This window comes from Pholcus phalangioides, unplaced genomic scaffold (genome assembly GCF_987345545.1).
Source record: "Pholcus phalangioides strain wild (caught in Gottingen) unplaced genomic scaffold, Ppha-v1.0 ptg000009l_1, whole genome shotgun sequence".
In the NCBI taxonomy this organism is placed as follows: domain Eukaryota; kingdom Metazoa; phylum Arthropoda; class Arachnida; order Araneae; family Pholcidae; genus Pholcus; species Pholcus phalangioides.
In genome coordinates this window covers 57,582,947-57,608,817 of record NW_028301602.1, presented here as the reverse complement: position 1 = coordinate 57,608,817, position 25,871 = coordinate 57,582,947, and the positions used below count along the sequence as shown (strand labels likewise).

At 36.0% G+C, this 25,871-nt stretch overlaps 1 protein-coding gene across 1 annotated transcript; it reads left to right on the top strand.

Annotated features, from left to right (window-relative positions):
• Positions 1–12,595: 12,595 nt before the first annotated feature.
• On the top strand, positions 12,596–24,346 carry LOC149083370 (mitochondrial thiamine pyrophosphate carrier-like). The gene is made up of 6 exons (XM_089236642.1): positions 12,596–12,758; positions 16,045–16,196; positions 16,962–17,117; positions 21,394–21,573; positions 22,213–22,399; positions 23,535–24,346. The coding sequence occupies exons 2-6, from the start codon at positions 16,068–16,070 to the stop codon at positions 23,831–23,833; spliced, it is 951 nt and encodes a 316-aa protein (XP_089092768.1). The 5' UTR covers positions 12,596–12,758; positions 16,045–16,067; the 3' UTR covers positions 23,834–24,346.
• Positions 24,347–25,871: the final 1,525 nt, after the last annotated feature.

Sequence of the window (25,871 nt, the reverse complement as noted above, 5' to 3'; positions counted from 1 at the left end):
AACAACCAATGCAGATATCATTTCTGCCGCCAGTTGTTCTCTGAGCGGTTAGCACACCAATCCTTTTGTGAGATCTTCTTTCTTTATTTGCGTCCTGTGCCACCATTTATGGTGCTACCAGGCGCTTATCTATGGGGAGGGTGAGTGGGGTAATCACCCCAACTGGTGAAAATTTCAGGATCTCCTATGTGATAATATTGCATTCAATAAATCCGTTGAAAATTACCTGTATCAACGTTTTTGATTGATACAGGTAATCATTAAGTAAATTAGTTGATAAAAAATTCAAGAAAACTTCGGCTAAAAAATAAAAAAATGGGGCATATTTTTTTTAAAAAAGTCGGGATGGAGAAAAAAACAAAAACCTGGGACTGTTCGAGAAAATACGGGACGTATGGTCATCCCATTCACAACAAATTGAAGAAAGAAAAAATCACCCCTCAACATGAGTCCTAGATCCGCCCCAGAATGAGCCGTTCCAACCATTCATTGGTTTCTCACTTCGCGATGCATAAAAGTGAGTATTGCCATTTGAATTTTTCGAAATTTTGTTGCTGTGACCGCAACCGTGAGAGCTAGATTTTGCTTTTCTCTTCGTTCTCACCTTCAAACACCTATATCCCGAATTTCATTCGAATTCGTTGACTTTTGCGACCACAAGAGGCTTGTGTATCGGCAAAGGTATTTTATGACTACCCTTTATACAAGGAATCGTATATGGTTAAGGCATCTGACTACGTTGAAAACGTCATTTGAAAGAAAGTATCAATTTTTATTTTTTTTATGAGCCCAATTTTTATTCTTGCGATTCCCAAACAGGCCTTGTTTTGTTTTTATAACGCTTAGAAAAAAAAGTTACGCCCACTTTCACGTTGTGTTTTTACATGCAAGTAATCCGTGAATAAAAACTTTAAACGTGTTTTACGAAGAATGCTAATTTTTTTTTTTTTTTTTTTTTTTTTTTGGCATCTTACGTGAATTTGAAACATGCTTTCTTAAAGTCCATATTCATTACGAAATTTTATTCTGATATTCTGCTATATATTGTTAAGGTTATAAATCAATATTAAGGTCTATCACATATATTCGACTAATAACAGTGTTTTATAGCGATATGTGGAATTAAATTTCTAAAATTCACACATACATTAACAGATTTGAATGTAACTAATGAGCATACCATACAATCCTTTAAATTTTGGTTCATCGCCTACATTAACACTAGCTAAATGTACAGTAAAAATAATAAAACATTGCATTCATAAATTTTTTGTAATCGTGTTTCGAATATAACACGAATTTTGCTCAAAATTTGACGTAAAATGACTTTTTCATTGAAAATGGCGCAGGTAGTTCAAATTTTATTTTTAACCATTTTGGGACACTTTCTATCAAAAAATGATATTAAAGTCCACTCCAGTACCATTTTATAGAAAAGTGCTCTCGAAGGATACCGTAAGTTTACTATGCTATAGTTTGGTTCCCCTTCCCCCAAAGCACGTTATATTCTTTCGAAAGAAATTTCCGGGGGCTTTGTCATGAACACACCATGTCACTGATCTAATTTTTGAACCCGGTTTTTCAAAATTTTATTTATTCATTTGGATTGATTCTTGTAAATATTTATTTTTGTTTATAAATCGACATAATCTCAGCTGATAGAAACACAAATATTTTTAAAAATTTCAATTTGATTTTTTTCCCCTCAAAATTATTTTGAAAAAAACACTATCAAACACACATTTTATAAAAACCGTATAATTAAATGCTCAACTTTCTATGAAGTTTTGAATGAGGTGTCGAACTTTATTTGAAATTTTTGAAATTTAACACACATCAGTTAACACAGAAAACACATTATACATTCTAAATATTACACTCAAGGGATCACAAGATCCCTATCCAGGGTTTCATGATTTGTATATTCTTGGCAACAGACCAGTTTTTATATCTGACATTAAATCAAGTTATAATCATGAAATATAATTAACACACACACAAAAGAATAAATATACACACATATTGTTCTCTGTTTGTTACTCAACAGATCAGATGTAAACAAATTTTGCGAACGAATTTTGAATTTAATGCCATAAAATTCTCTACATTATCCCTCGATAAATTTTCCCTATAAAAGTATTCCCAAATATGCATGAGTTTTATATGTACTCGAAAGGTTGAAAGTTTTCAACCCCCATCATCTTATGGCTAAGGATGTATTTTGTCCTCCTCCTTCAAAAAGAATAATAAAGCTGATACATAGCCTGCGCCCAACCTAAACTTTAAGCCGCTGGCGAACATGTGGACATATGAGTAGGCATTTTCTCACAGGCTGTGAATACTTGCAGGAAAAATAGATTGCTGCCGGCAGTGTTGATGAATGATGGTCTCCTCGAAAACTTTCAGGGAACCACTTACAGTTTTTCTCTTCCAAGTGGATCTCTCTTACCGGAAGGCAAACGCGTTATAATACTGTAAATATTTAAGGCGTTAGAAACGATAGGGATTCCATTTTATTGCTACTTCTTGAGGCTGAACAGTTTCGAAATAGAATTCACCCTTGACTGCTTCAAAAGGCTAAGCCATCCTTGGTGTTATTTTTTCCTACCCCGTTTTCTCTATCGTTTTAATGTGAATAAACATGAACTTCGGCGACGTGAAATGGCTGCCTAGAAGAACGGGTGGCTCTCAACACTTTTGGTTGGTTTCACTATACGTATAGGAAAAAGGTAATGCTCTAAGAAGATGTGATAGTTTTACGAGTCATTGTAAGGGCTCAAAATGTTCTTCCGTCCCTCACAGAGATATGGATATTACTCACGAGGTCTTTTTCACCTGATGTGGACGTTCCATCACATTTTGTGGGAGTTCCGAAAATTGCACGAAGCTATGGAAGTTCCCCAATCTGACAATGTGACGCCGTGTGGTGAAGCCGGGTTTTCCTAGGAGCAGGTTACCTGCAGCGTGAAAACCCTGATTGGTTAAAAAACGTGAATTTCAGGTTTTAACCAATCAGCGATTTCACGCTGAGCGCACCGTAGAAAACCTTTTCCTAGGAAAACCCAGCTTTATCGCGATATTTTCGCATGTCGAAGGTCTAGATCAGTGTTTCCCAACCTTTTGAAGTTCGCGGCACCCTTGGGAATAACATTAAAAACTTGGAGCACCTTTCCTTGAATACGGTTAACTACAACAAAAATAACTGGGTGAAAATACATCAGTAGAGTTTTGCTCGATTAATCGTTAATGTGAAACTTGTGATTGATGCTTAGAGCACAGATATTTGAAATTAGGCCTTACAGTTGGCTACGAAACACATAATTTGTCCTCAAGGTCTCGCAGTCTATTTCTCTGTGGGTCGTGTGGACATCGTACTGGACTCTCGTCCTAAGGATACAGGGGCTGTACTACCTCCTCATGCTTATTCTCATCCGATCCGAATTATAAGCATCGGTTCATAATCATGACGTTAAGAATAATCCGAAAAACGATACCAAGGAATTATTCGTAGGCTCACTCCTTAACGTCACGTGACGTGAAAGAGGGAAAATCAAAGAAATCGCTTTCTACACAGGGAAAAGTAATTTTTCCGTATGGCCGATCGACCACTGACCAATCAAAATTAAGCTTGGGGTATACAACTACTACTATACATTTGCTGAATTTTTTGTTCAACGACGGTGGCAACGCAATTCAGTTTTACTAATTCTTTCCTCCATGTAATGCACGTGCAGAACATTTGTTGTTGTTGTTTGTTTTTTTTTCACGTTCTTTAACGTTAAAAACGGAAGATGTTAGCGGGGCTATCAGCTAGATACTTTTTTTTATTTTTTTTAAATGGGGAGGATGGAAAATAAGAGTATATGAAGTTATTTCTATAATTAAAATATATTTTTCAGCGTGTAAATATTATTCAGAAAGATATATCAACATTCTAATTAATTTATTGAAGTCCTTTTTAAGCCGCGTACTTCATAAGGAACTACCGAAATCACATTGGGATAATAATGTATTGTCCTCCATTGCCTATTTTGATGGACGTGGGTGATTATTACACTTTGCTTCATTTATTTTATATATATACCTATATATGTATATAGTTTTAGGATATAATTATATCATCGAGAAATATACCGTGAAAAAAAATCTCGAAAAAATATAGCTGTAGGGGGAATTATCGTTATATCGAGCATCGTTGTAGCGAGGTTCCACTGTATACTACACTTGGATTTCTAATTGAATCCATCCAATCAATTACAAAAAGCCGACGAAATTGCATAGTTTTCTTTCAAGGAAAAACACCACTTAAGTCATCGTTATAAATTTCCAAGTCCAAGAAATAAATTTTTCATTTTTCGTATTTTCTACTCGCGATGGCGAGTAGAAAATACGATCATCCGATGCTTAAGAAGTGGGTCTCCCCTATCCTTATCGTCATCCGAATATTCGGAGAAATACGATGCTTGTTTTCGGAGGGAGAATGGCGCTAGTACGGAAATTTCCCTTTCATGCTTATATCGTCATAATCGGCGGGGATACGGATCGGATTCCCGATAAGCATGAAGAGATAGTACAGCCCCTGGTTCGAACCCCGTTGACGGGCACGGTGGTCGGCTGAACTTGGTTTTCTGCGGTTTTCCAGCTTCGAGGTGCGCATGCAAGCTGGTCTCCCATTTGAAAAAGTGTCTCCAACACGATACTGACATAGCATGAAAATTCAAGCATTTCCATCTTTACTTCAGCAAATGGAAGACAGATGGCAGCACGAACACAAAACAAGCGCAACTCAACAACATAAACACGTTAGAACCACATAAGACGCCTTCATATTAAGGAGTTCTAGAACCACACATACACTAAGAACACTCATTTCTACATGTGCCGATTCGTTAGAAATTCCTTAGAGTGCATGTACGGTTAAGTAGTAGTCTATTTCCTGACAGATGGCAGCACCACACAGAAACAAACTTTACGTTGGTTTCAGAACACGTACACGCGCATTCCGTCATGTACCGATTCGTTAGAGGAATTTGTACGAGATGCATGTACGGTTTTATAGTAGTAGTCTATTTCTTGCTTTGTATTTTATTGTCTCCATAGCAGAGAAGGCTTGTTCGCATAGATATGATGTTGAAAAGGGCAAAAATGCGTTAATTGCTTTCTCCGTTAGATTAGGATACTCCTCTCTGAGTGCAGGTCAAAAAGCAGTCACCGACGCCTCACTCTTGCCTTCGAGTAAAATTTCTTCAGCGCAAAAATCATTAAATGCATATTGTTCGCAAGCAGTGAAATCTATTTCCTCCGCACTGTCTGCGAAATCAAATGGTGAGACAACCCAGTCGAAATTCTCAGTGGAAAGAGATGGAAAGTGCATATCTATTGTGCATCTTGCAGTTTTGATAAGTGTTGACAAATGAGGTCTTTTGGGTTATCCGAAGGTGCGTGTGTGTGGTGTCACTCTCCGCTATTACTACGAAGATTTTGACAGCCGGCTAATGCGAAGATATATCTAAGAAAGAAAATTGGCCTTGCGGGGAATCGGACCCACGTCCTCTCACTTGCCGGGTGAGCGCCCTAGCACATGGAGAATGAGCCTGATGGTACTGACTAGGTCTTGATTAGTCTAGCCTCAGGGGTTTTCAATCTTTCAGGGGCATCGCGGGCCAAATTAAAACTTTCCATGAATCCCGCGGGCCATCAAGTCATACCGTGGTATTCCCCGTTATTAAGCACAGTTCCCCTAAATTATTGAACACCCAATTTTATTTACTTTGAATTTTTTTTTCATTAAATTTTAGTTTTTATTTATTTTGAAATTTCTTCTCCCGATTCCGATTTTTTTTTATTATTTCTTTATTAATTCTGAAATTATTTTTTTTATTAAAAATTTAAATTTTCATTAGTTATGAAATTACTCCATTCACAATTTTTTTTTATAATTCTGTAATTATCAGTAATTCTAGATCTATTTTTCCCCTTAATTACAAATTTTCATCAATTATGAAATTATTTTTTTTCAGTAATTCTAAAATTATTTATTTCATTTTTAGGTGGTTTTCAGAATTTCTGTAAATTCTGTAATTATATACCATATTTTCCTTTTGGACGCCGAATTTTGCCTCTGAAATCAAGACGTATGAAAATATGGGTCTCAAAGAGTGTTTTGGATCTGGATTATACCCCGGATTCTCGTTACGGCAGTCCTTTCAATGTATAAAATGCATTGTATTATTATTAAATCTGTAAAGTATTTAAACACAGCACCACAGATTTCAGTGGAAAGCGCTCTTTGACTAGATTTTTTTTGTAATTTAATATTTTTCTATCTAAAATGGTTATTTTCTTAATGGTCGGTGGGTCACGGCAAAAACCTTCGAAGGCCACATTTGGCCCGGGAGCCATGGGTTGAAGACCCCTGGTTTAGTGTCTTGTACTGACATTAGAGGAATGTTTTCTTTCACCAGCTCAATTCTAATAAAAAGAATTAAATTTTTTTTAAAGTTCCGAAAAAATCAGGTTTTTAATTTCAGTTTTGAACATTTGTTATGCAGTTAATACGTACTCGATGAATTTATTTATCGAATCACACTTGTGTAATCTGCTTAACAGATAATATTTGACGCCACAGTGATAGCTTTGATTTTCGATTCTGGGAATGGATTATGTTTGGATTAGGGCCGGTTCGATTAATTGGGTAGGTTAATCGATCAATTGTTAATCTCAGTTAAAACTTTTAGTTGAGTTAATCGACTCGATAAATTCGATTAAAATTTTTATTAAAAGTTTGTGAATTAACTTGCTTTTTTTTTTGGAAAACCCGATTAGATGTTTTATAAATCATGATCTATACAGAACATTTTGGATAAGTGACCATATTTAAATATATTTGAATCAATATTTTGATCAAATTAGATTCAGTGAAAACTGATTTCAATTTTAAATTGAGTTTAATGAAAGTTTTAAAATACAATACCAAAATTTATTGTCTCCATTATAAGCAGTAGTTTTTCGTATTTTTGGAAGAAATCGGCTCATCTCACAAGTACCATTCGAGAGGAGTTTCTAGGAAAACAAGCAACAGTATATAATCGAAAGTAGTTTCGAAAGTGAATAATAACGGATTTGAAAAAAAAAAAATAGGCAAGATCCTAGTGAAGAAATTACAGGTTTTGGCAATCATGTTTAGCATATTAAATTGCTTGAGAGAGAGAGAGAAGCGGGCAGTCTTAATTTATTAACCTATTCCTGTATTTTTTTACATCTGCCGAATAGGTGAGTGAAATGAATAAAATATATTTTCATAGCATCTATATTAATATTATATGGTCACAAAATATATTCGATTAATCGATTAAAAATTTTTGATTAACCAGTTAAAAACTTTAGTCAATTCCCGGCCCTAGTTTGGATACTTGGCCATACATATCAGCGCATTTTGATGTCTGGTTGATAATTTAAACCACCATGTCCCAAACTCCACTGAGAAGAGCAATTCATTCAGTCATGTATTTTTCACGGGAAAAAAGAAATGAGATAAGTAAAATGAAGGAAAAAGAGATAAATGCGGAAAGAAGATTCTTTCCTTTTTTTTTTCCGTGAGTCTGTCACTTGGTTCACTTATCAGAAACAGATAAAGTTGTTTCGCCTACTTCGGAACAGTTTCAACACCACTTTGACAAATGATCAACAAGTTGGGAATGGTCTTTTCCCACTGAACGTCGTCTTCTGTAACGTACGATATTCTACAGCTCAACACCTCTATCTAACAGTCTGTGCCGCCCACGTAAAACCACAAGATACCACACAGTGTGGATTGAAGAATCCACTAGAAATGAAAAAAAAGTTACTGATAAAAACCCACTGACTTCCGAAAGCCATCTCTACCCTCAATTCCAACTATGTGAAATTTTAGTGTGTCCTGTGTAAGCCATAATAAGAAAAAGCGGATGCACAATGTCTGGCTCCCTTTCCGCAGCCTCCTCCTTGAATTATGAGGCAAAAAATACAGGCTCCGATCTTTCTTGATGTGTTCAATGATTTGTAACATCCACGTCGCTTATATTGTGCCATTTACAATATAGTCATTTCACCAGACCGCCCATAAGTATGATCTTCAATCTGAAATTGAACAGGTATGGATGTACAGTGCACGCCGCTTAAAATGATCACATCGGGACTTGGGGCTTCTGATAACAAAAGCCGATTGATAACTATATACAAACTATATATATTAAGTATATAAAAAAAAGATTAACTATATACAAAAAATCTCGGTTGTAAGTACGAGGACCATATGTTCTACTCAGTCGAACGGGACGAGTGGAAATAGGACGTTTTTCATTACCACATAACAGGTTTCAAAATGTTAAATCTTGCTCTTTTTTTTTTCAATTGTTCTAAAACAGGATTTTTTCCCCCTTTAAAGAGCTTACCGTTTGCCTATTCAAAAATTGTGAGGAGTTGGTATCGAACTGTCTTATCCAGGGGTTTTCAAGCATAAAGTTTCTCACGGAACCCTTGATAGTTCTGTGGTACCCTTGATGATAATGAGGCTGTTCTACGTAACTCAAATTTTTTGAATATTTAATCCAAATAAAGTGTCTCTCTCTACCACCGTCTCAACAGCAGCATAGCCCCAGGGCAAAATGAAAGAGGGCTTAATATATATATCCATCGTGTCATTAACCATTGTGCCAGGTCGATAACACCTGGAAGTCCCTATTCAACAGAGGTCCCCGCATGCTTCCACACGACAAATTGTCACTGCGACGAATTTGTACCGCGACGAATTGGCTCTGCGACGAATTTGTACCGCGACGAATTGGCTCTGCGACGAATTTGTACCGCGACGAATTTGTATCGCGACGAATTTGTACCGCGACGAATTTGTATCGCGACGAATTGGCTCTGCGACGAATTTGTACCGCGACGAATTGGCACTGCGACAAATTGATGCGCGACGAGTTGAGCGCGACAAGTTGATTGCGACAAATTGACCGGCTACGCAGCTCGGGGACTCGAGATGATCATCATTTTTCGTCTTTCACATTATAAATTCATAATAGCACTATAACTTCATAAAAGGCCCGTGAAGAGTCTGTCCTGGGGGTCCCATTAAAGATCTCAGCCTGGGGGCCCACTGTGACGTGTGGGGACATGAGTCTCCTTACTGTGGCCGGTTGAACTCACTGTTGGGGCTCACGAAGTTGGAGTAGACTAATGGGAGGCATATTCACGAATCAAGAGCTTTGATTGTAACCGTAGATCTCAGTTATCAGAGATCACATGACCTCATCATCGGATAATCATAACCTCAGATCATCACCAGAAGAGAAAAGCTCCCGTAACGTGCTTTAACTGAAATAATCGTGATGCTAATCATTGAATCATAGGGTGTTCATCCGAGTTGTCGGTGAATACCTCTTAATACGGTCCTGGCTTGATTTCGTACTTACGAGCATCATGGGCACTCAGGCAAAGTGACTTTTGTGAAGCCCTACCTATTAAATTTTAGAAAATTTTAACCAGATCTCATTTTTGTGAGAGCCCTTTCTCTTGAGGCCATGCCCGGGTGGGCCCATGCGTTAAGATGACCCTGAATCAAGCATCCTCTATGGTTGAAGTGAGCACCACGACCTCCTCTACAAGTGTAGGGCTGGCAGATCTGTAGCACGGGAGCCGCGGGACAAATCTCATTTTTTTAGGTGTGTGCGCACCAGGGTTTAAGATACGGTCACATTTTTCGCAAAATGCGAAAGAAAACCATAGAATGCGAAAAAAGTAGCAACAACTTTCGCGAAAATGCATACAGGAGGTACGCGACGAGTAGACGTCCAACCATCAATCATTACATACGCATTCAGGGGCGTAGCCAGAAATTTCATTCGGGGGGGGGGGGGACAAAGTGATAGAACAATAGATTTGGCCATCTTTTTCCCTTTTTCGGCCATTTTTTCACATTTCGGGGGGGGGTTTAACCAGACCCCCCCACTGCCCTTGTTGGCATTGCAGCATTTTGCTAAAGCTTTTCCACCCATTTTCGTTTTTTTGCGAAAGGAATTTTTTATCCAGCTTAAACCCTGGTGTGCGGGTGCCACGCGTTTACACGCTTTGAAGTTGTCTCCAAGCAGGGCAGATGTTATTTTAACCCCGTGTTTGCGTTCGAACAGCGATGCTGTGTACTAAAGTGGGCAGGAAAGGTTACCGCTTCCATTCAGAAGTAGAGAAAATAGGGTGCAAACACAACAATAGGATGTAACACTCAATGCTGATTCCTATGCAAAATCCCCCCCCCCCAGCAAGAAGCAGTACTTCGGAAAGAGAAAAAAACCTTCTAAGGGTAGAGCTTAACAAGAGGCTATATAAGCCTTCAAGAATGCCAATAAGTATAACAAAAGACGAAAGGCTCTTGGCCAATAAAACCTCACCATGCTTCAGGCAAAGGCCACAAAGCAATAAAATTGACCAAACGTTAGGAAATTTATTTATAGATTTAGATAAATTTTTATTTATCATTTATAAGGGATAGATATATGTATATATATCTGGATATTATAATATAATAAATAAATATTTAGGGATTGCGTTTTAGCGTTCTGATTATTGGGAAAAATTATTATAGTGGCTGGCTTTTTTTGCGGTCAATATAGTTCCTTCATCTGTTGTGAAAATTTGGAAAGTGAGACGTTTCTAAGGGTGCGCGTGCAGGCTTCCTTCTCAGTTTTAGAACCTGGTAGCCTTAAACGTTCGAGGGTTCGATCAATACTTCTTATCTATAGGGTGTGTTAGTTCGATTCCCAACACCGCGGAGCTTTTTTTTATCCTCTAATAACGCCATCTATCTTTTAAAAGTCGATGTATTTTCATATGATAATTTTATGAAGTTTTCAAAATGAATATGATGAGCATATTTTTATCACATCAATTTTTAGACATATTACGACTTTGGAAAAACGTTTGTATTGACGTCGGGTGACAACTTGGGGAGGTGGAGGAGGAGACTGTCTTTCTCTGGGCACTTGTGATTTCACCAGTTCAGCCGTTAAGGCACTTCTGCTCGTTTTTTTTAATTATCCCCAAAACCTCACTCATCCACTGAACGGACTAAAAAAAGCTTTTTGGATCATGTGATATTTCCCTCTTTTTTGGGGCCATACAAAGTAACCAATATGGCGCTTCCTACTCGACTGAAAGAAATAAATCTAAGAAATTGAATTTTCTGGATGTTATGCTGAAACTGATATTTGGAAAGAAAAGTGATTTGCCTCCTCCGGGAAGCGAACCCGGGTCCCCTTGCTTAACGGGCAAGCGCGCTAAGGGGCCGTTCAAGTATTACGTAAGCAAATTTTTACCATTTTCGACCCCCCCCCCCCTTGTCAGCAAAATTTTGGTCATCAGCTCTGCCCCTCTGAATCCTAACTCATATTTTCATAAAGGGTGGCTGATGACGTAAGCATTATCCAAAACCCCCTCCCCCCTTGTCATCAAAAGTCAGCAAATCGGAACCCCCCCCCCCCATCAATTATGACGTAATACTTGAACGGCCCCTAACCAATACACCAGAGACACACTTTTAAATTTCTCATAATACGCATTAGTACTAGCATGAAGCGCTGAGTGGAATCAGGAGCCTCCGGACAGCCAACACATCCAGAAAATTCAATTTTTCAGTATATTACAGGCCGAAAAAATACCATCTCTTCATATAAATAAATCTAAATTAAAGAAACTTTTAGAAAAAAAAACTATTCATTTTTTTGATGGGCTCTAGATCATAGGTGGGGATAGACTTGGACCTCTGGGGGAGCACGGTCATTATTGCTGTGGGGGAGGAACACGATGATGGTGTTCATTCATCTATACATATATGCATTAGATCAGTCGACTTCACCTTTCGTGCTGGGGGGGGGGCGCCCCGTATCTCCGCCCATGCTCTAGAGAGATATTTCGAAAATTTTCTTGAAGTTCAAGTTATTGATCTGGCTGTTTTTGCTTCATAAATGCTGCGGAATTTCTTCAATGTAATTTATGGGCCCACATAACTAATTTCAAAACATCCTAAACTATATGTATTGAAGCAGTTTATTATTGATATTATAAGACAATACGGAGACATTAATTTTAACTTTCGTATTTGATGAAAAGACATAAGTAAAAAAGTTGAAATCAATGTGTGTTATTGCATGGATATCCAACTCAAGAGTAGGTCCGGCTAATTATTTTATACTTAATTTTCTGGGCTCCGTATCTCTAAGCGAACTCGATATATTTCGAAAATGCAGAATCCAATTCAATTTTTAAAACCATTGATGTTTCGGAAAACCCCACCAAATTCCCGCATTTCTACGGTAAAATCGCTAATTTTAACATTGATTTCTATGGGGGGAACATCGTGTGCTTGTCCCTCAGTGATGCTGATGATGATTATGGCCTCTATTCGAAAAGCCTCATCAAATAAGTCAAACTTTTTGCTGTGAAATCGATCCTTGAAGAGAGAAAGAAAACTCGCTTGATAATCGCACGTTATCATGATCTTGATCATTTTGTAAAAATAAACAAACGAAACTATAAAGTGAGCTTGTTGTCTGCTGTCTCTAGAATTTCATTTCTTGGTATAAGAGGTTCAAGTTTTCGGTTATTTATTTCCGTCACAAAGATTTGGAGTGTTAGCAGTCACGCCCGTCATGATGGTCACCGCCGTTTAGTAGAAGCTTGCTAGTTGATCCCCGATGGCGTTTTTGATGTCTCGCAGTTGTGGCGTAAGTTTTCCATTTCTACCATTGAAACAAACTTTATATTTGTTCTCATTTTTCTATGCAGTGGTATTTCGGTGAGCGAGAATAACAATTCGTTCCACAAACGTGCTCTTAATCCAAAACATTCGTATTTGAAAGCAAACCTATATACAGTCGGGGACCCGCTTATAACGGAGTCGGAGGGGATGCGAAAGTATTGCTTTGTATCTATACCGAATTGATAGATATCATAGGCCTCAAAGTCTGGGGGAGGACACGATAATTATGCTGGTGTGGGATGGGGGCTCAGGATGATGTCTATATATATGTGTGGGGTCATTCAACTGTTACGACCCGTTTACTCGCGTTAAGTGATTAAGTAGTTAACTAAATTTTAAGTTGTCAAGTACGTGAAAATGTATGCAAACGATAAGGGCCGTTTACACGGGTTTAGTTGGTAAGTGTTTAAGTTATTTAGTGAAATAAAGATGGTTCTATTTTTTTCGTTAAGTAGACCTATATGCATGCACCAGTGGGCGTGGCCTGCCACTCTTGGACGAGTCTTTTCGCTCTCTCTTGGGAGCTTTATTTTGATCTTAAGCGTGTTCATTCTCTGTTGTCTCCTTCCTTTTAGCTAGAATTCCTAAGAAATATGGGATGGCAAAGTGACCAGAGGACACAACATTCAAGTTTGTTGAAGAATATCTACACCATGAATGTTTGTTGACCTACAGATGTGAATTGCCTTAAAAAACAAGGTGAAAATTAATCGTTGTTGGGAAATAGTGGAAGCTATGGAATATTCAGTTAACGTGGTGCCAGGAGTTGAAAAAAATTGAAGGTTCAAAAATATATATCGAGTGCTGGTGTCATGGCCCCCACATCCTGAAGCAGGGCCCCTAGGCTGGGATCTTTTATGGGCCCCCCGAGCAGACTTTGATGAGGTTCCCTTTATGGTGAATTTATAACGTGAAAAAACAAAAAAATGATTAAAATCCTCCCGGGCCCCAGAGCTGGAGCCTTGTCAGCCCACCCCTTGTGGGGGCCATGGCTGGTGTGAATGATTTATAGTATATTAAAAACTGGACGGGTTTGGAATATTTCCCTCATCCAAAACGAATTTGCTGCCATCTATTTGGTAAAAATACATAATCAAGTATTTAACATAACGATATCATCTGCATTACATTTTTTTTTTAAATTTCAAATAATTTTTATGTTTAATGAATCCTTAAAATTTCCTACAAATGCAAAGAATCTTCTCCCATAGTCTTTTCGGCTTACATAATTCATAATTTATCTCATCTTTAACTTCCATTAAAATATATAATATGGCTCTGAGAGAGTGATCACAATATCTAAGTTCTACTGGATCATCTTCATCCATTGTTGTTGAAGCTATGAGCTTTAAAAGAAAAACTCCTATTATTTTCTCGTGCGTTTCGTCTCTCTCCATTGATTTGAGTAGACTGAAGCACTCATCCGCTAGTTGCTCTTGGCTTCCAGAAAAATTATCCAATGAGTATCTACTTAATCACTTATCTTGTGGACACTTTTTGACCAATCATTAACTTAAAATTTAGTTAACTACTTAATCAATTAACACGTATAAATGGGCCTTTACGTCAACAGACTTTTAGCCATTTTTGACCCCACCCCCTTGTCAACAAGATTTTGTCAGCTCGGCCCCACTTCCCATCTCCTGTATATTGGTATCAGAGGTGTATGCAGGAGAGGAGCAATAGGGGGCTCGTGTTTCTTTTCCTCCAAGACAATCAAAAATTATTTGGGGTGCAAAAATATTTTTTTCAATAAAATAAAAATATTAAAAGAAAATGTTTTGTCAATTTATGTTAATTTCAATGCTACTTCAAGGCTAATGACTCTAAAAAAAATTCAATTGTGCCCAACTCCTGAAAGCCGGGTTTTCCTAGGAGCAGATTTTCTGTGCTGCATGCAAGGTGAATCGTCATCCACTTACCAATAGGAAAAGCCAGCACTTTACATGAAGAATGATTGGCCAGCTGCTTCTGGAGGAATCAATTGCATTGTGTGCCACACATTTCGTCGATTTTGTCTTTACTTTTGTTTTCTTTTTCTTTTCTGTCTTTTTTTTTTTTATTGCAACTTCATGTCAGCTTCTCTACACACACACATTCTAGCAGGTACCAATTCATTAGAAGTTCCGATGAAGTTCCACAGAGGAATATGGATGAGGTGCATGTGAGGTTTAGTAGTAGTATGCATACAAGGTTCCGCGTTTGACCATGCCTTCTGTGTAGCTACCAGCATTGCGTATTACGTGTTTCCAGTGATGCGGAAGCCTTTGGATACTGTTGTCACCACCTAAACTGTAGTTAATGCGAAAAAAAATGTCGTCAACTGTTAGTAAGTGAAACCAACAAAGTGGTTCTTTTAATCGTAGAGATTAGGTTAAAGTCGCGTAGGGGCCTTAACTTGGAATGTATAAGGGTGAAGCACTTCCCTACGACTGAAATTAGACACAGTTCCTGCTGCCTATGCACCCTTGCATTGTCATGCAGAATGATGGGTGGTTTATGTATAAAGTAAAATTTTTAAGTTTTCTTCTCAGAGCTGCTTGCAGATTGCTTTGCAAAACAAACAGTAGTGCTCCACATTCACTGTATTCCTTCAGGGAACGACATGCTTAACGATGACACTGTCCCAATCGTAGTCATAGCTTTCACATTGGTGGTGGTCTGCTGAACCAATGTCCTTTGCAATAACTCGTGATGATGTCGTTTGGTCAATTGCTATATCAGCTTTGGTCCTCTTACACACCTTGCTTGTTCAGTAAGGTGATGCAAATGCATCGCAATCTTCTTTAAGTCCTTGGTGACACTGCTGTGCATTGCTACCTCTAGCACATTAAATTTTTAACCAGAACATTACACAGGTTGCAAAATATTGCAACTATATTTTTTCGACTGGCTCATTCACAACTACTTTGTTCCTGTTATCACTGTGCCCGTGCATTTGGGGGGGGGGGGGGAGTTCATTTGCTTTGAGGGAGTGTAAGTATTTAACTTGTGGTATAAACAACATGGCCTGGCTCCGTTTCACAGCATCATTGCAACAATGCTGTAATGATCTCTATAAAAAAAATTAGCTCATGTATTTGCATTGTTTATATTGGTTCCAGTCAAATTGAATGGTCATGTTCTTTATTGGTAGAACCAAAAATATCATTTTTTTTTTTTCTTTTCTCTCTTGGTTATGATTTCTTTCTAAATCTTGGTAAAAGTAATGTGCAATTCTTGTTTATATTAATTTTTTTTTTCTTTGAAAGAAAAAAGTCTATGGAAACTTACAATGGTAGGTTTTAACCATGAATCAGATTCCAAGGCACGGGTATCTGACTATGTCACTGCTGGTGCTGCCAGTGGATTCATCACAAGATGCCTATTTCAACCATTTGATGTCTTAAAAATACGTTTTCAAGTACGTATGAAATGTGGTTTAATTATACTTCCTTCCTTCCATAAATTACAAATGCTTTTTTTAGTGCCTATTTTAGGCATTTTTAGTGCCTTTTTGCCTGCCTAGTGCCTGAACTTCCAGGCTCTAGTAATCATGTAGTTATTTTAGATTATTCCCTTATTTCATGCAATCATTGCTTCCCTCTATAGAAAGAGATTACCTCCACCCGAAAGTGATAAACAGGAAAAAAACACATAGATAAACCAAAATATGGTGAGAGTGACAGCTATACGCATTTCAGAACAAAATAAAGTTCTCTTCAATAGCATAAAAAACAAAAGAACGAAAATAGCCTTATATAGGGGAGACATTGCTTGATTTTCTACACGCAAAGTTGAAATAACAACTCTACTGACTTTGTTCGACTTTGTGTTCCGACAAGCAAGCAATGTTTGCTATAAAAGGTTATTTTTTGAATTTTTGTTTTCTATGCTACTGGAAAAGAAACTTGATATAGCTCCAAAACAGATCTCGTTCTCATCATATTTGGAGTATATCTACATTGTTTTTCTTCTGTTTAGTGTTCCCTCTAACCTGGCCCACTTGACAGAAATGCTTCTGAGGATGCAAAATCACTAATTACTCTATTTGCATATTGCCGTGCGCAGGAAAAAGTGATGCACATCAGTTTAAAAAGATTGATGGAAACTTTGCTTACAACTGATATCATTGAAGGAGTTTTTTTTTAACTTTGTTTTTTTGTGGTTTTTTTTTTTTTCCGTTCAGCTTCAGGTGGATCCTCTGAGAGCCTCTAGTCAGCCTTCAAAATATAAAGGTCTTGTCCATGCTATCAAATGTATTTGGATAGAAGAAGGTGTTCGTGCATTTTGGAAAGGTCTAGTTCCTGCTCAATGTTTGTCCATATCATATGGAGCATTTCAGGTGCAGTCACTATATCTTTATAATGCGATTTTTCAAATATATGTTTTGGACTTGAAAGCTACTGAGCATTTTTCTATTTTGTGGCTATCAATAGATTTATTTCAGCTAATCATATACACATGTGGATGGATAAATATTGCTCATTAAAATACATTGCTATGCACCATTCAGATTTACTTTACTCCAGTAATTCCTGATAATTTTACTCGGCTGCACTCCACAGTGAACCTCATTGATGATCAGCTGTTCAACTTTGAAATTCCCCCAAAGGAATGTTTATGAGGCGCATGTACAAGTTAACTGGTAGTAGTGTACTTCAGTTTGCATTTTACACCCCTTTTGAATAATGAGTATACTACATGGAATCAATGACTTTTGTATCTTTGAAAGTTTTCCAGCTCAAACCTCTGTTCAGGTAGCATTGCTTTATTCTATTCACTAAACATAAATGAAACATGAATCAACAAACACACTTGAAACATGTGGTTATATTTTTATAAATATATTTCAGGAAATGTAACAAACAATAAATATGTGATTCTATAATAATATACACAATCCTAAATATTTGAGGGTTAACTATAAAAAAAAAGAATTATAGAAAATCAATTTGTTTATAAGTGAAATACAAAGCCACAACAAACGAAATGTCCAATGAGGTGGCTGAGAAAAAGATGCCCATAACAAATATGGATATCATATTTCTAAAATACAACCTAATTAAAAATACAATTACAATAACTAGAAACAATATATATATGACTGAATATACTTATAGTTGCTTTATTCTAAGTATGGATAGCTTCACGATTTACCCCAACATGTTTCATTGTATTTCATTTTAAACGTGTCCATTGTGTTAGCATAATAATCATTGAGGTAGTATAAGGGGACGTCGCATCGAAGGTGCGTCTCTTTTCCGTGAGGTGGCGGAATATCCCTTAGTACTTAATATTGGAGGGGTGTCCAATTAAAGCACGAAACTATGGAACTTAACGAAGAAGCCTTTATTTCGAAGCACACTCAAAACAGACAACCTTCCAGGACGGAAGCCACATTCCAACTCACGTTCTCTTCTCTTGGAAGATAGATTTTCTCTTCTCAACTTCTTTTAACAACGTATAAACAAACAAAACGCATTAGGTGCTGTAAGGCCACAGAGAGTTAATAAAAATATCCATACTGGGAAAATAGATTCGTTACAGTAGTAAATTCTATGATTAAATATGTTAATCATTATTATATATGATACTACTTAAACTAGCAAAAATACCCGAGTTTTCTTCAATTACTGAGGATTGAAAAAGTGATAAACCATTATAATAAGCTATTATACATAATACTGGCACTGTTATATTGCATAATACAGCATAAAAGAAGTGAGGCATATGCATGTCTGAAACGCATTGTTAGGGAACCACGGTAACCAAAGTAAACATTTTGAAAATGGCTGTTGGGGGTCCAGCAACCATTGTTGCCGGATGATTTTTTGCCCATTTCGGGCATTTGCCCAGCTCTGACAAACTTTTAAAGTAGCCTATGGTTCAATCCCAGTCCTGTTTGGTATATATGAAAAATTTGGCGAAAATTGCAGATTTGTATAAAGAACTAGCATGCATACATACACACACTTTCACATTTATATATGAAATCTGAAATAGTTTAGGAGTGAAAGATAGTCCAAAGGATGTCGGTTTTCTGTGGTTCCCAAATTTGAGGTGCAAATAAGCGGTATCTTTCCGTTATAAAGTCTCGCCATCAGAGCATCAGGCCTACAACAGTACAATTATTCGATCATTAAACTTCACTCATAGTTAGAAAAATTTATGGCAGATGGCAGCACCACATATAACAAGCATTACACAGAAATAAACCTCACATTAGATTTATAACATGTACAAGCACATTCTGTCGCGTAACAGTTTGTTAGAAATTCTGTAGAGGAATGTGCATAAGGTGCATGTACAGTTGAGTAGTAGTCGGAAGGATGTTGTCAACACATTTATACAGGAATACTTAAATTTAATCGATTACCACAAGCTCTTTTAACATTTAACACGTTAACTGGTAGGATTTCTAGCTCACCATCCTTTCTATTTTTCCCACCAGTGAAGAGAAAAAAATTTCACTTATGGGCAATGAACTATTGTTTTTTTTTGTCAATCATTGACTCCCACCACATTGTTGGATGCCCTTTCCTCAAAGAGGTCCACCAGTTTGAATTTCTTATAAAATAATGACCTGGGCCACGGGTTAATATAAACTTGTTAATACATTAACTACTCACAAAACATTCTGGCTAGTAGTGATGCAAGAGGACAGCAGGAAGCAGTTGCACCACAAACATTGTGCATATATAGGTCTTTCAGTGAAGTGGTGCTACCTAACATTTGACAATGTACATCAAAGCCACAGCTTGGAAAATTTAAATAACTGGTCACCAACCAAATATCTTAAAAGCCAAGCATTTTTTTTTAAGAAAAACAGTGTAATAACTTTTTTTTTAACTTTCCAAGATTTAGTGGCCTCTTTAGCATTAGATGCAAAGACAAGTTCTGAAAATTTGGTGTTACCCTTAGACCCCAATTAAGCAATCACGCATAGAAAATTTCAAATGTGAATACCAATTTTTTAGTCACTGCAGAGACCTAGCGTTTGTGATTTGTCAAGTCCTGATAAGGCTGATACGAAAATATTGTATAAATACAAATTAACCCTTTGAATGAAAGTCTCTCTCTGCATGAAGGTTGATGCGATCAGATCCTCATAGGGTGTCGTTGTTGCATAGCTGCCAAGTCTCCCAGATTTTCTGGGAGGCTCTCGAATTTCTCCACCATCTCTCGGACTCCTAAAAATTCTTATATCTTCTGGATTTCAACCATGATCCTATCCTATTTTCCAGGTAAATTATTTTCCCAAAGAATTTACCTCGAAAAAAGACAGTTGTTTTTGTTTTTTTTTTATCCCAGAAATGGTGTCACAAGCATAAAATAAATTGTTGCCATTGTGCCGAATCACAGAAAAGTAAATGTGTTTCTCTTTCTGGGGGGAGGAAATTCACCAAACAGCCAGCACCAATTTGTTCTTTTGACATCCGAAATTGATGAGATGACTTTTATCTGATTTGACCATATGCTGTGTTAAGTCTGTATGTCCCCTTTCAGGCCTGATGGCAATTTTTTGTTGCCATGATTTGATTTGAGTGTAGTTTTTCTTCATGAAAAATTTCAAAAATCTTTTATATACTTTTTGTACGGAAATTTGTATCCATGCAAAAACCCAACTAATTCTCACTATCCAAAGTTAGCAGCTATGCCATAGTTTTTAATTATCAAAAACAATATACGCAAAGTAACTGCCACATACTCAGTGATCCCTCTCGACATCCATCACATTTTGCCAACATGCCTTGAGCTGTGCGATGCTTTAGAAGTAAAAATGTGGATTCCATGGGAAGAAGATGAAAGTATATCTCATTTGCTGGGGATTTCTCATGAAAGTGGTTGTTGCCCAAGGGAAAATGGAATGGGTTGCGATTTGTTGTTCAGGTTGGGTCCAAGGCAGCATTATGTCATGAATTACATTCGATGGCTGTTGCACCAGGACTTGAAAAATCTTGGGTCGCCTCAGCCACCTCTTTGGGCAATTTGCCAGTTGTGGCCTTTGTATTTGAAGCTCAAGATAATATATCAGTTATATTTTTAAACTTGTGTGTCAAATAACAAATTTTAAACATTGATGTAAATGATCCCAGCTAAACTAATGAGGTGAAGTTTATTCATTTATACTCTTGGAGCATAAACAAAAGGAATTGTATCTTCATCCATCCATCGCAGCTAATCTGCCATGCGGCTTCATGCAAAAAAAATTTTACATAAATAATGTGTTTTCATTATTTATTCAAAGATATCTGTGACCAAAAAATAGCCTGGCAGGAAATTTTTTAAGAAAACCTAGAAATTTTAAAAAATGAAGCATGAGTTTTCTGGGCTGGAAAAATACAAATGCTGTGAGAGAAAAAGGGTTACAAATGAATTATGTCGTTTTAAAATACTTGAATGGAGAGATTGATTTTATGGAGCAACTGATTTTTTCAAATTTGGTATTGCATTGCTTAATTTGCATAATCCTCTCTTGGAACATTATTTTTTCAAAAATATCTTATAATAAAGAGCGTATATTTCATTTTTGTCCGATATATAAAAATTATTATACCATTTATTTTCTATTTTAATGAATTTACAAATTATGAATTACAATTTTTATTCCTTTTTAGTTCCTATCTTTTGAATTGCTAACGAAACAATCCTGGACGTTGCTTCCACCCAGAGTGTCCAAGGATTTCAAGCCTGCTGTCAATTTCACATGTGGAGCATTGTCAGGTGCTATTGCAACCTTTGCAAGCTTCCCTTTTGATGTCATTCGTACTAGATTGGTTGGTCAAGGAGAACCAAAGGCTAGTCTTGCTATTATCTTTAGTCACTTACTACTCTGTGCTTTCTAACATGCAGCAAGATTTAAAGATACTGTTAGAAATTGAACATTGAGGGGCCGATCACACCCCACTTCACATCTCTCAGAGATATTGAAATGTTCTCGACTCATGGATGTGTCCGGAAATTTTATTAAATAACAAGTAGCAAATGCAATAAAAGTAAATTGATTAGTGGCTTCAATAATACATAGTATACATAATACATAGCAATTGCATTGAAATCGTGAATATGATACATTAAAAATAGTCGAAATTTATATTTAAAAAAAAGTGAGATGCAAATGATTAAGGATCCTAAATATTGTCTAAAGAAAGCCACTAACAATAACTTGATTTGTGAAAGTCATTAACAATGACTTTCATTTTGTCATTCAAATCAAGTTCATTATTGGAGGTTGTATTTAAACAAGATATTAAGCCACTGAAAATGGTGTGATGGGGAAACTTCTAAAGATAAAAAATAGGAAAACGAGTCCTGAATTTCACAACACATTGCTAGTTAAGGATCAATATTTAAATGCAGCATAAGTCAGTTTTATAAATTAAAATGATAAATATGAGTGAAAAGGTTCATTGAATAATTATTTTTCAATTTTCCAGGTTTATAAAGGATCACTGAACGCTGCCAAAAATATGCTAGTCCAAGAGGGCTGCAGAAGTTTTTTCAAAGGTTTATTGCCAACTCTTATCCAAATAGCTCCTCATGCTGGTGTTCAATTTGCATTTTATAAATTTTCTGAAGAGCTTTGGAACACGATGAATAAGAAAGAATCTTATGAAGCACCAAGTTTGTTTATTTCATAAATTCATACATTTTGTGTCATTTCTAAGAGAATTTTTTTTTCATGATATTTTTTTTTTTTTTTTTTTTAATTCATAAACAGAAATAGTGGGGTGGTATTAGTCCAAAAAGTGTGGTATTAGTCCAAATTCCTGAAATTTTCTCGACATCTTCGTTGTCAAAGCATGGCTCAAGAGTGACAAAACTAAGGTGTTTTGTAAATTTTTATTATTCAAATGAATAATATTTTTATTATTCTATTTCTAATTTTTATTATTCTCAATGAAAGCCTAGGCTGCTGCCATTTACTTTTACACTGCACTTTATAATAAAATAACAATTTCTCCAAAATCAACAATCCTTTTCATTGTTTTCTGATTCATCAATTGTCATGGAACATTTCACGATTCCTTAAGAGAAGATTATTAAAATTATTGAAATTTAAAGGTTATATAAACGCGTGAATATTAAAAAATCCTAAAAAACAATTCCCAAATTTTTATCATAAATCCTGAAATTCAATTAGCTTTCCCTTTCCCATTTATCTTGGATGTTTGAGAATCCAAACTGCTCTAACAAAAGATAACACTGTGGCCTAATGTAAAAAAAAACCCACTGAATAAAAACGACTTCTTAACCTAGGTTACTTTTTAACGAGTCAGTTCAATTTATTAATTATGCTAGAAGGGACCTTTAAAAACTGGCATTCTAAGTGTGAGGTAATTAAAAGCAATATGAATACAACGTTCAGATGAAATAAACTATAATCTTAATTTTCTTGTAAGCAATTGCAGTGAAAGATTTTGTTCATTTCTTTGCAGAAAAGAGTCCAGAGCTGAATTTTGGCACTTTATTGGATTGAATGGTCTTTGTGGATCATTATATTAAATAAAAAATATATATATGAGGGATGAATATGAAAACATATTTGGGACGTATATATCATACCTGTTATAATCGAACATCATAATAAGGCATAGTTGTTATAATGAGCATTGACTTCATTTAAATTTTTATTCTGATTTTTGGACAGTTTTTTAAAAAAAAGAAAAATCAAATATTAAATCAAGTTCCTTCAATTCTGTTTGAATGACATTTTTTTTAAACTATGATTTTGCATGAAATTTCTTCTCTTTTTAAGGTGCTTTACAAGCAACCACTTGTGGTGCTTCTGCAGGAATAGTTGCTAAGACTGTTGTCTATCCACTTGACCTGATAAAGAAAAGGCTACAAATTCAAGGGTTTGAAAAAGCCAGAGAAAGTTTCGGCACCATGCACAGCTACAGGGGCTTCCTTCACTGCTCAAGTTCCATTGTTCGGCAAGAAGGCATCCTTGCATTGTATAAAGGTTTAACACCTAGTGTTTATAAAGCAGCTCTGACTACTGCGAGTCATTTCTTATTTTATGAAGAAATTCGAAAAATACTTACTCAAAAATGAAACCTGCTATTGTTGAAATTTGAAGAATTTATGAATTATTGGTCTGTTTTAAATATATTTTTCGCTTTTCCAATTTATTTTCTCAGGATTGTTGTTGTTGGTTTTTTTTTAGATTCAATGAATAAACTCGTCCAGGTTTATGTCTTCGGCATTTTACAATGAAATGTTCCACATGCATGATTTTTTATACTGCATCCGATTAGGAGCTTCAAAAACTTGTCTTGGCAGGATTTAGTTATTCTAAGTTCTTGTCTATATATATATATATATATATATATGTACATGAAGTTTATTTTATATAATATCTGTTTAACACAATCTTGACGGGGGAAATATGTTTATATTAGTCAAATTGGTAATGAGACACATGAATCGCCAATGACATCTCAAGCTCAGAGGACAATATATTTGAATTGCTATATCGTTTTCAGAAATTGAAGATACAAATCATATCTTGTATGTGCAATACACATTTTTTTGCAGTTTATTGTGTGTTTTTAATAAATTTTATTTTCAGTACAAGTAAAACTTGGTTGATTTGAAACTGAACAGCAAAAAATTTGAATTATCCAATTAATCTATATTGAAACTATAAAATGAATACAAATTGTAACATAATCATCTATATTCACATGGAATAGATAATTTATCTTAGCTTGCTACATTATTCCACCATTCTGGATTAGTATCACTGTATATTTTTTTATCATGCCCAAAGCCTGATTTACAAAAACAGTTACTGATCTCATCAGTTACAAAACTGTTTCCTAAATTTTGCTAATTATTTGTATGATATTGGGGAAATCTATTTTCATTAGGATTGTTAGAAGAAATTGCCATGAAGAAATCTAATTCCAGATGTTGAACAACCAATTCATGTTGAGTGATTGACAATTTTGATACATTCAGACTGAAAAATATTAAAATAAACAGTAGTCTAGAAAAAAACCAACTAAACTTACAAATTAGCATTTTGAATTCTTTCAATAGAGCTAGTTGTTTCTCATTGCTCCAGGCCTGTCATTTCACCTTTTCCAGAGGGTGAAAAGAACATATACTCAAATCCTACTTGGTTTGAAATCAGGCAATGCCCAACAAATACATCTCCATCAAGGTTTTCAATATAATATTATACAACCTAAAAAACATTAACCCAAAAGCAGTTCATATATTTGGCTCCATCTATATATAATATGTATTTTCTGTGTTCTCAAGAGACAAATCTACAATTTTTAATCGATCGTCGCCAAATTTTACATATATACCAAACAGGGCCCGGCTTAAACCATAGGCTATTTTAAAAGTTTCTCGGAGCAGGGCAAATGCCTGAAATGGGCAAAAAACTGTGGCAACAATGGTTTCTGGGCCTCAACAATCACTTTCGGAATGTTTACTTTGATTACCATGGTTCCCTAGCAATGTGTTTCAGACATGCATATGCCTTTACAATGTGTGTGGTTGCCACTTCTTTAATCCTGTATAAACTATATGTATAATAGTTCATGCCTTTGCAATGGTTTCACTTTTCCAATCCTCCCATTGATTGAAAACCTGGGCAGCACCGGGTATTGAAGCTAGTTATCTATAAAATTGGTTTTCTGTCTGTTCTCTATACAAATCTACAATTTCAGATCTATCTTGGCCAAATTTTGCATATGTACCAAATGAGACCTGACTTGAACAATAGGCTACTTTAAAGTTTGAGCTGGGTAAATGCCCAAAATGGGCAAAAACTGCCAGGTAACAATGGTTCCTGGACCTCAACAATTACTTGTGGGATGTTTACTTCAGCTACTGTGGCTCCTCCAGCAATGCGTTTCAGACGTGTATATTAGGGTGGAACAAAAAAGGGTGTTTTTTCACTTTTTTTAGAAATTGATGTTGCCTTAGTATCCAAAAGATGTGTTTCAAGGTTTTAAGAAGTTATACCAAAAAATCTAGGAAAATATTTTAATATCTTGAGGTTCCTCACAGACCCTAAAGGTCGAGTAAAAAGACTTTTCTAAGTACACATTATAAAAACCTTTTTAAACATAAA

Coding starts and splice junctions, on each gene's coding strand:
- LOC149083370 (XM_089236642.1), top strand. CDS start 16,068: ATGGTAGGTTTTAACCATGAATCAGATTCCAAGGCACGGGTATCTGAC. Junction 16,197..16,961: donor TCTTAAAAATACGTTTTCAA/GTACGTATGAAA, acceptor TTTTCCGTTCAG/CTTCAGGTGGATCCTCTGAG. Junction 17,118..21,393: donor TATCATATGGAGCATTTCAG/GTGCAGTCACTA, acceptor ATTCCTTTTTAG/TTCCTATCTTTTGAATTGCT.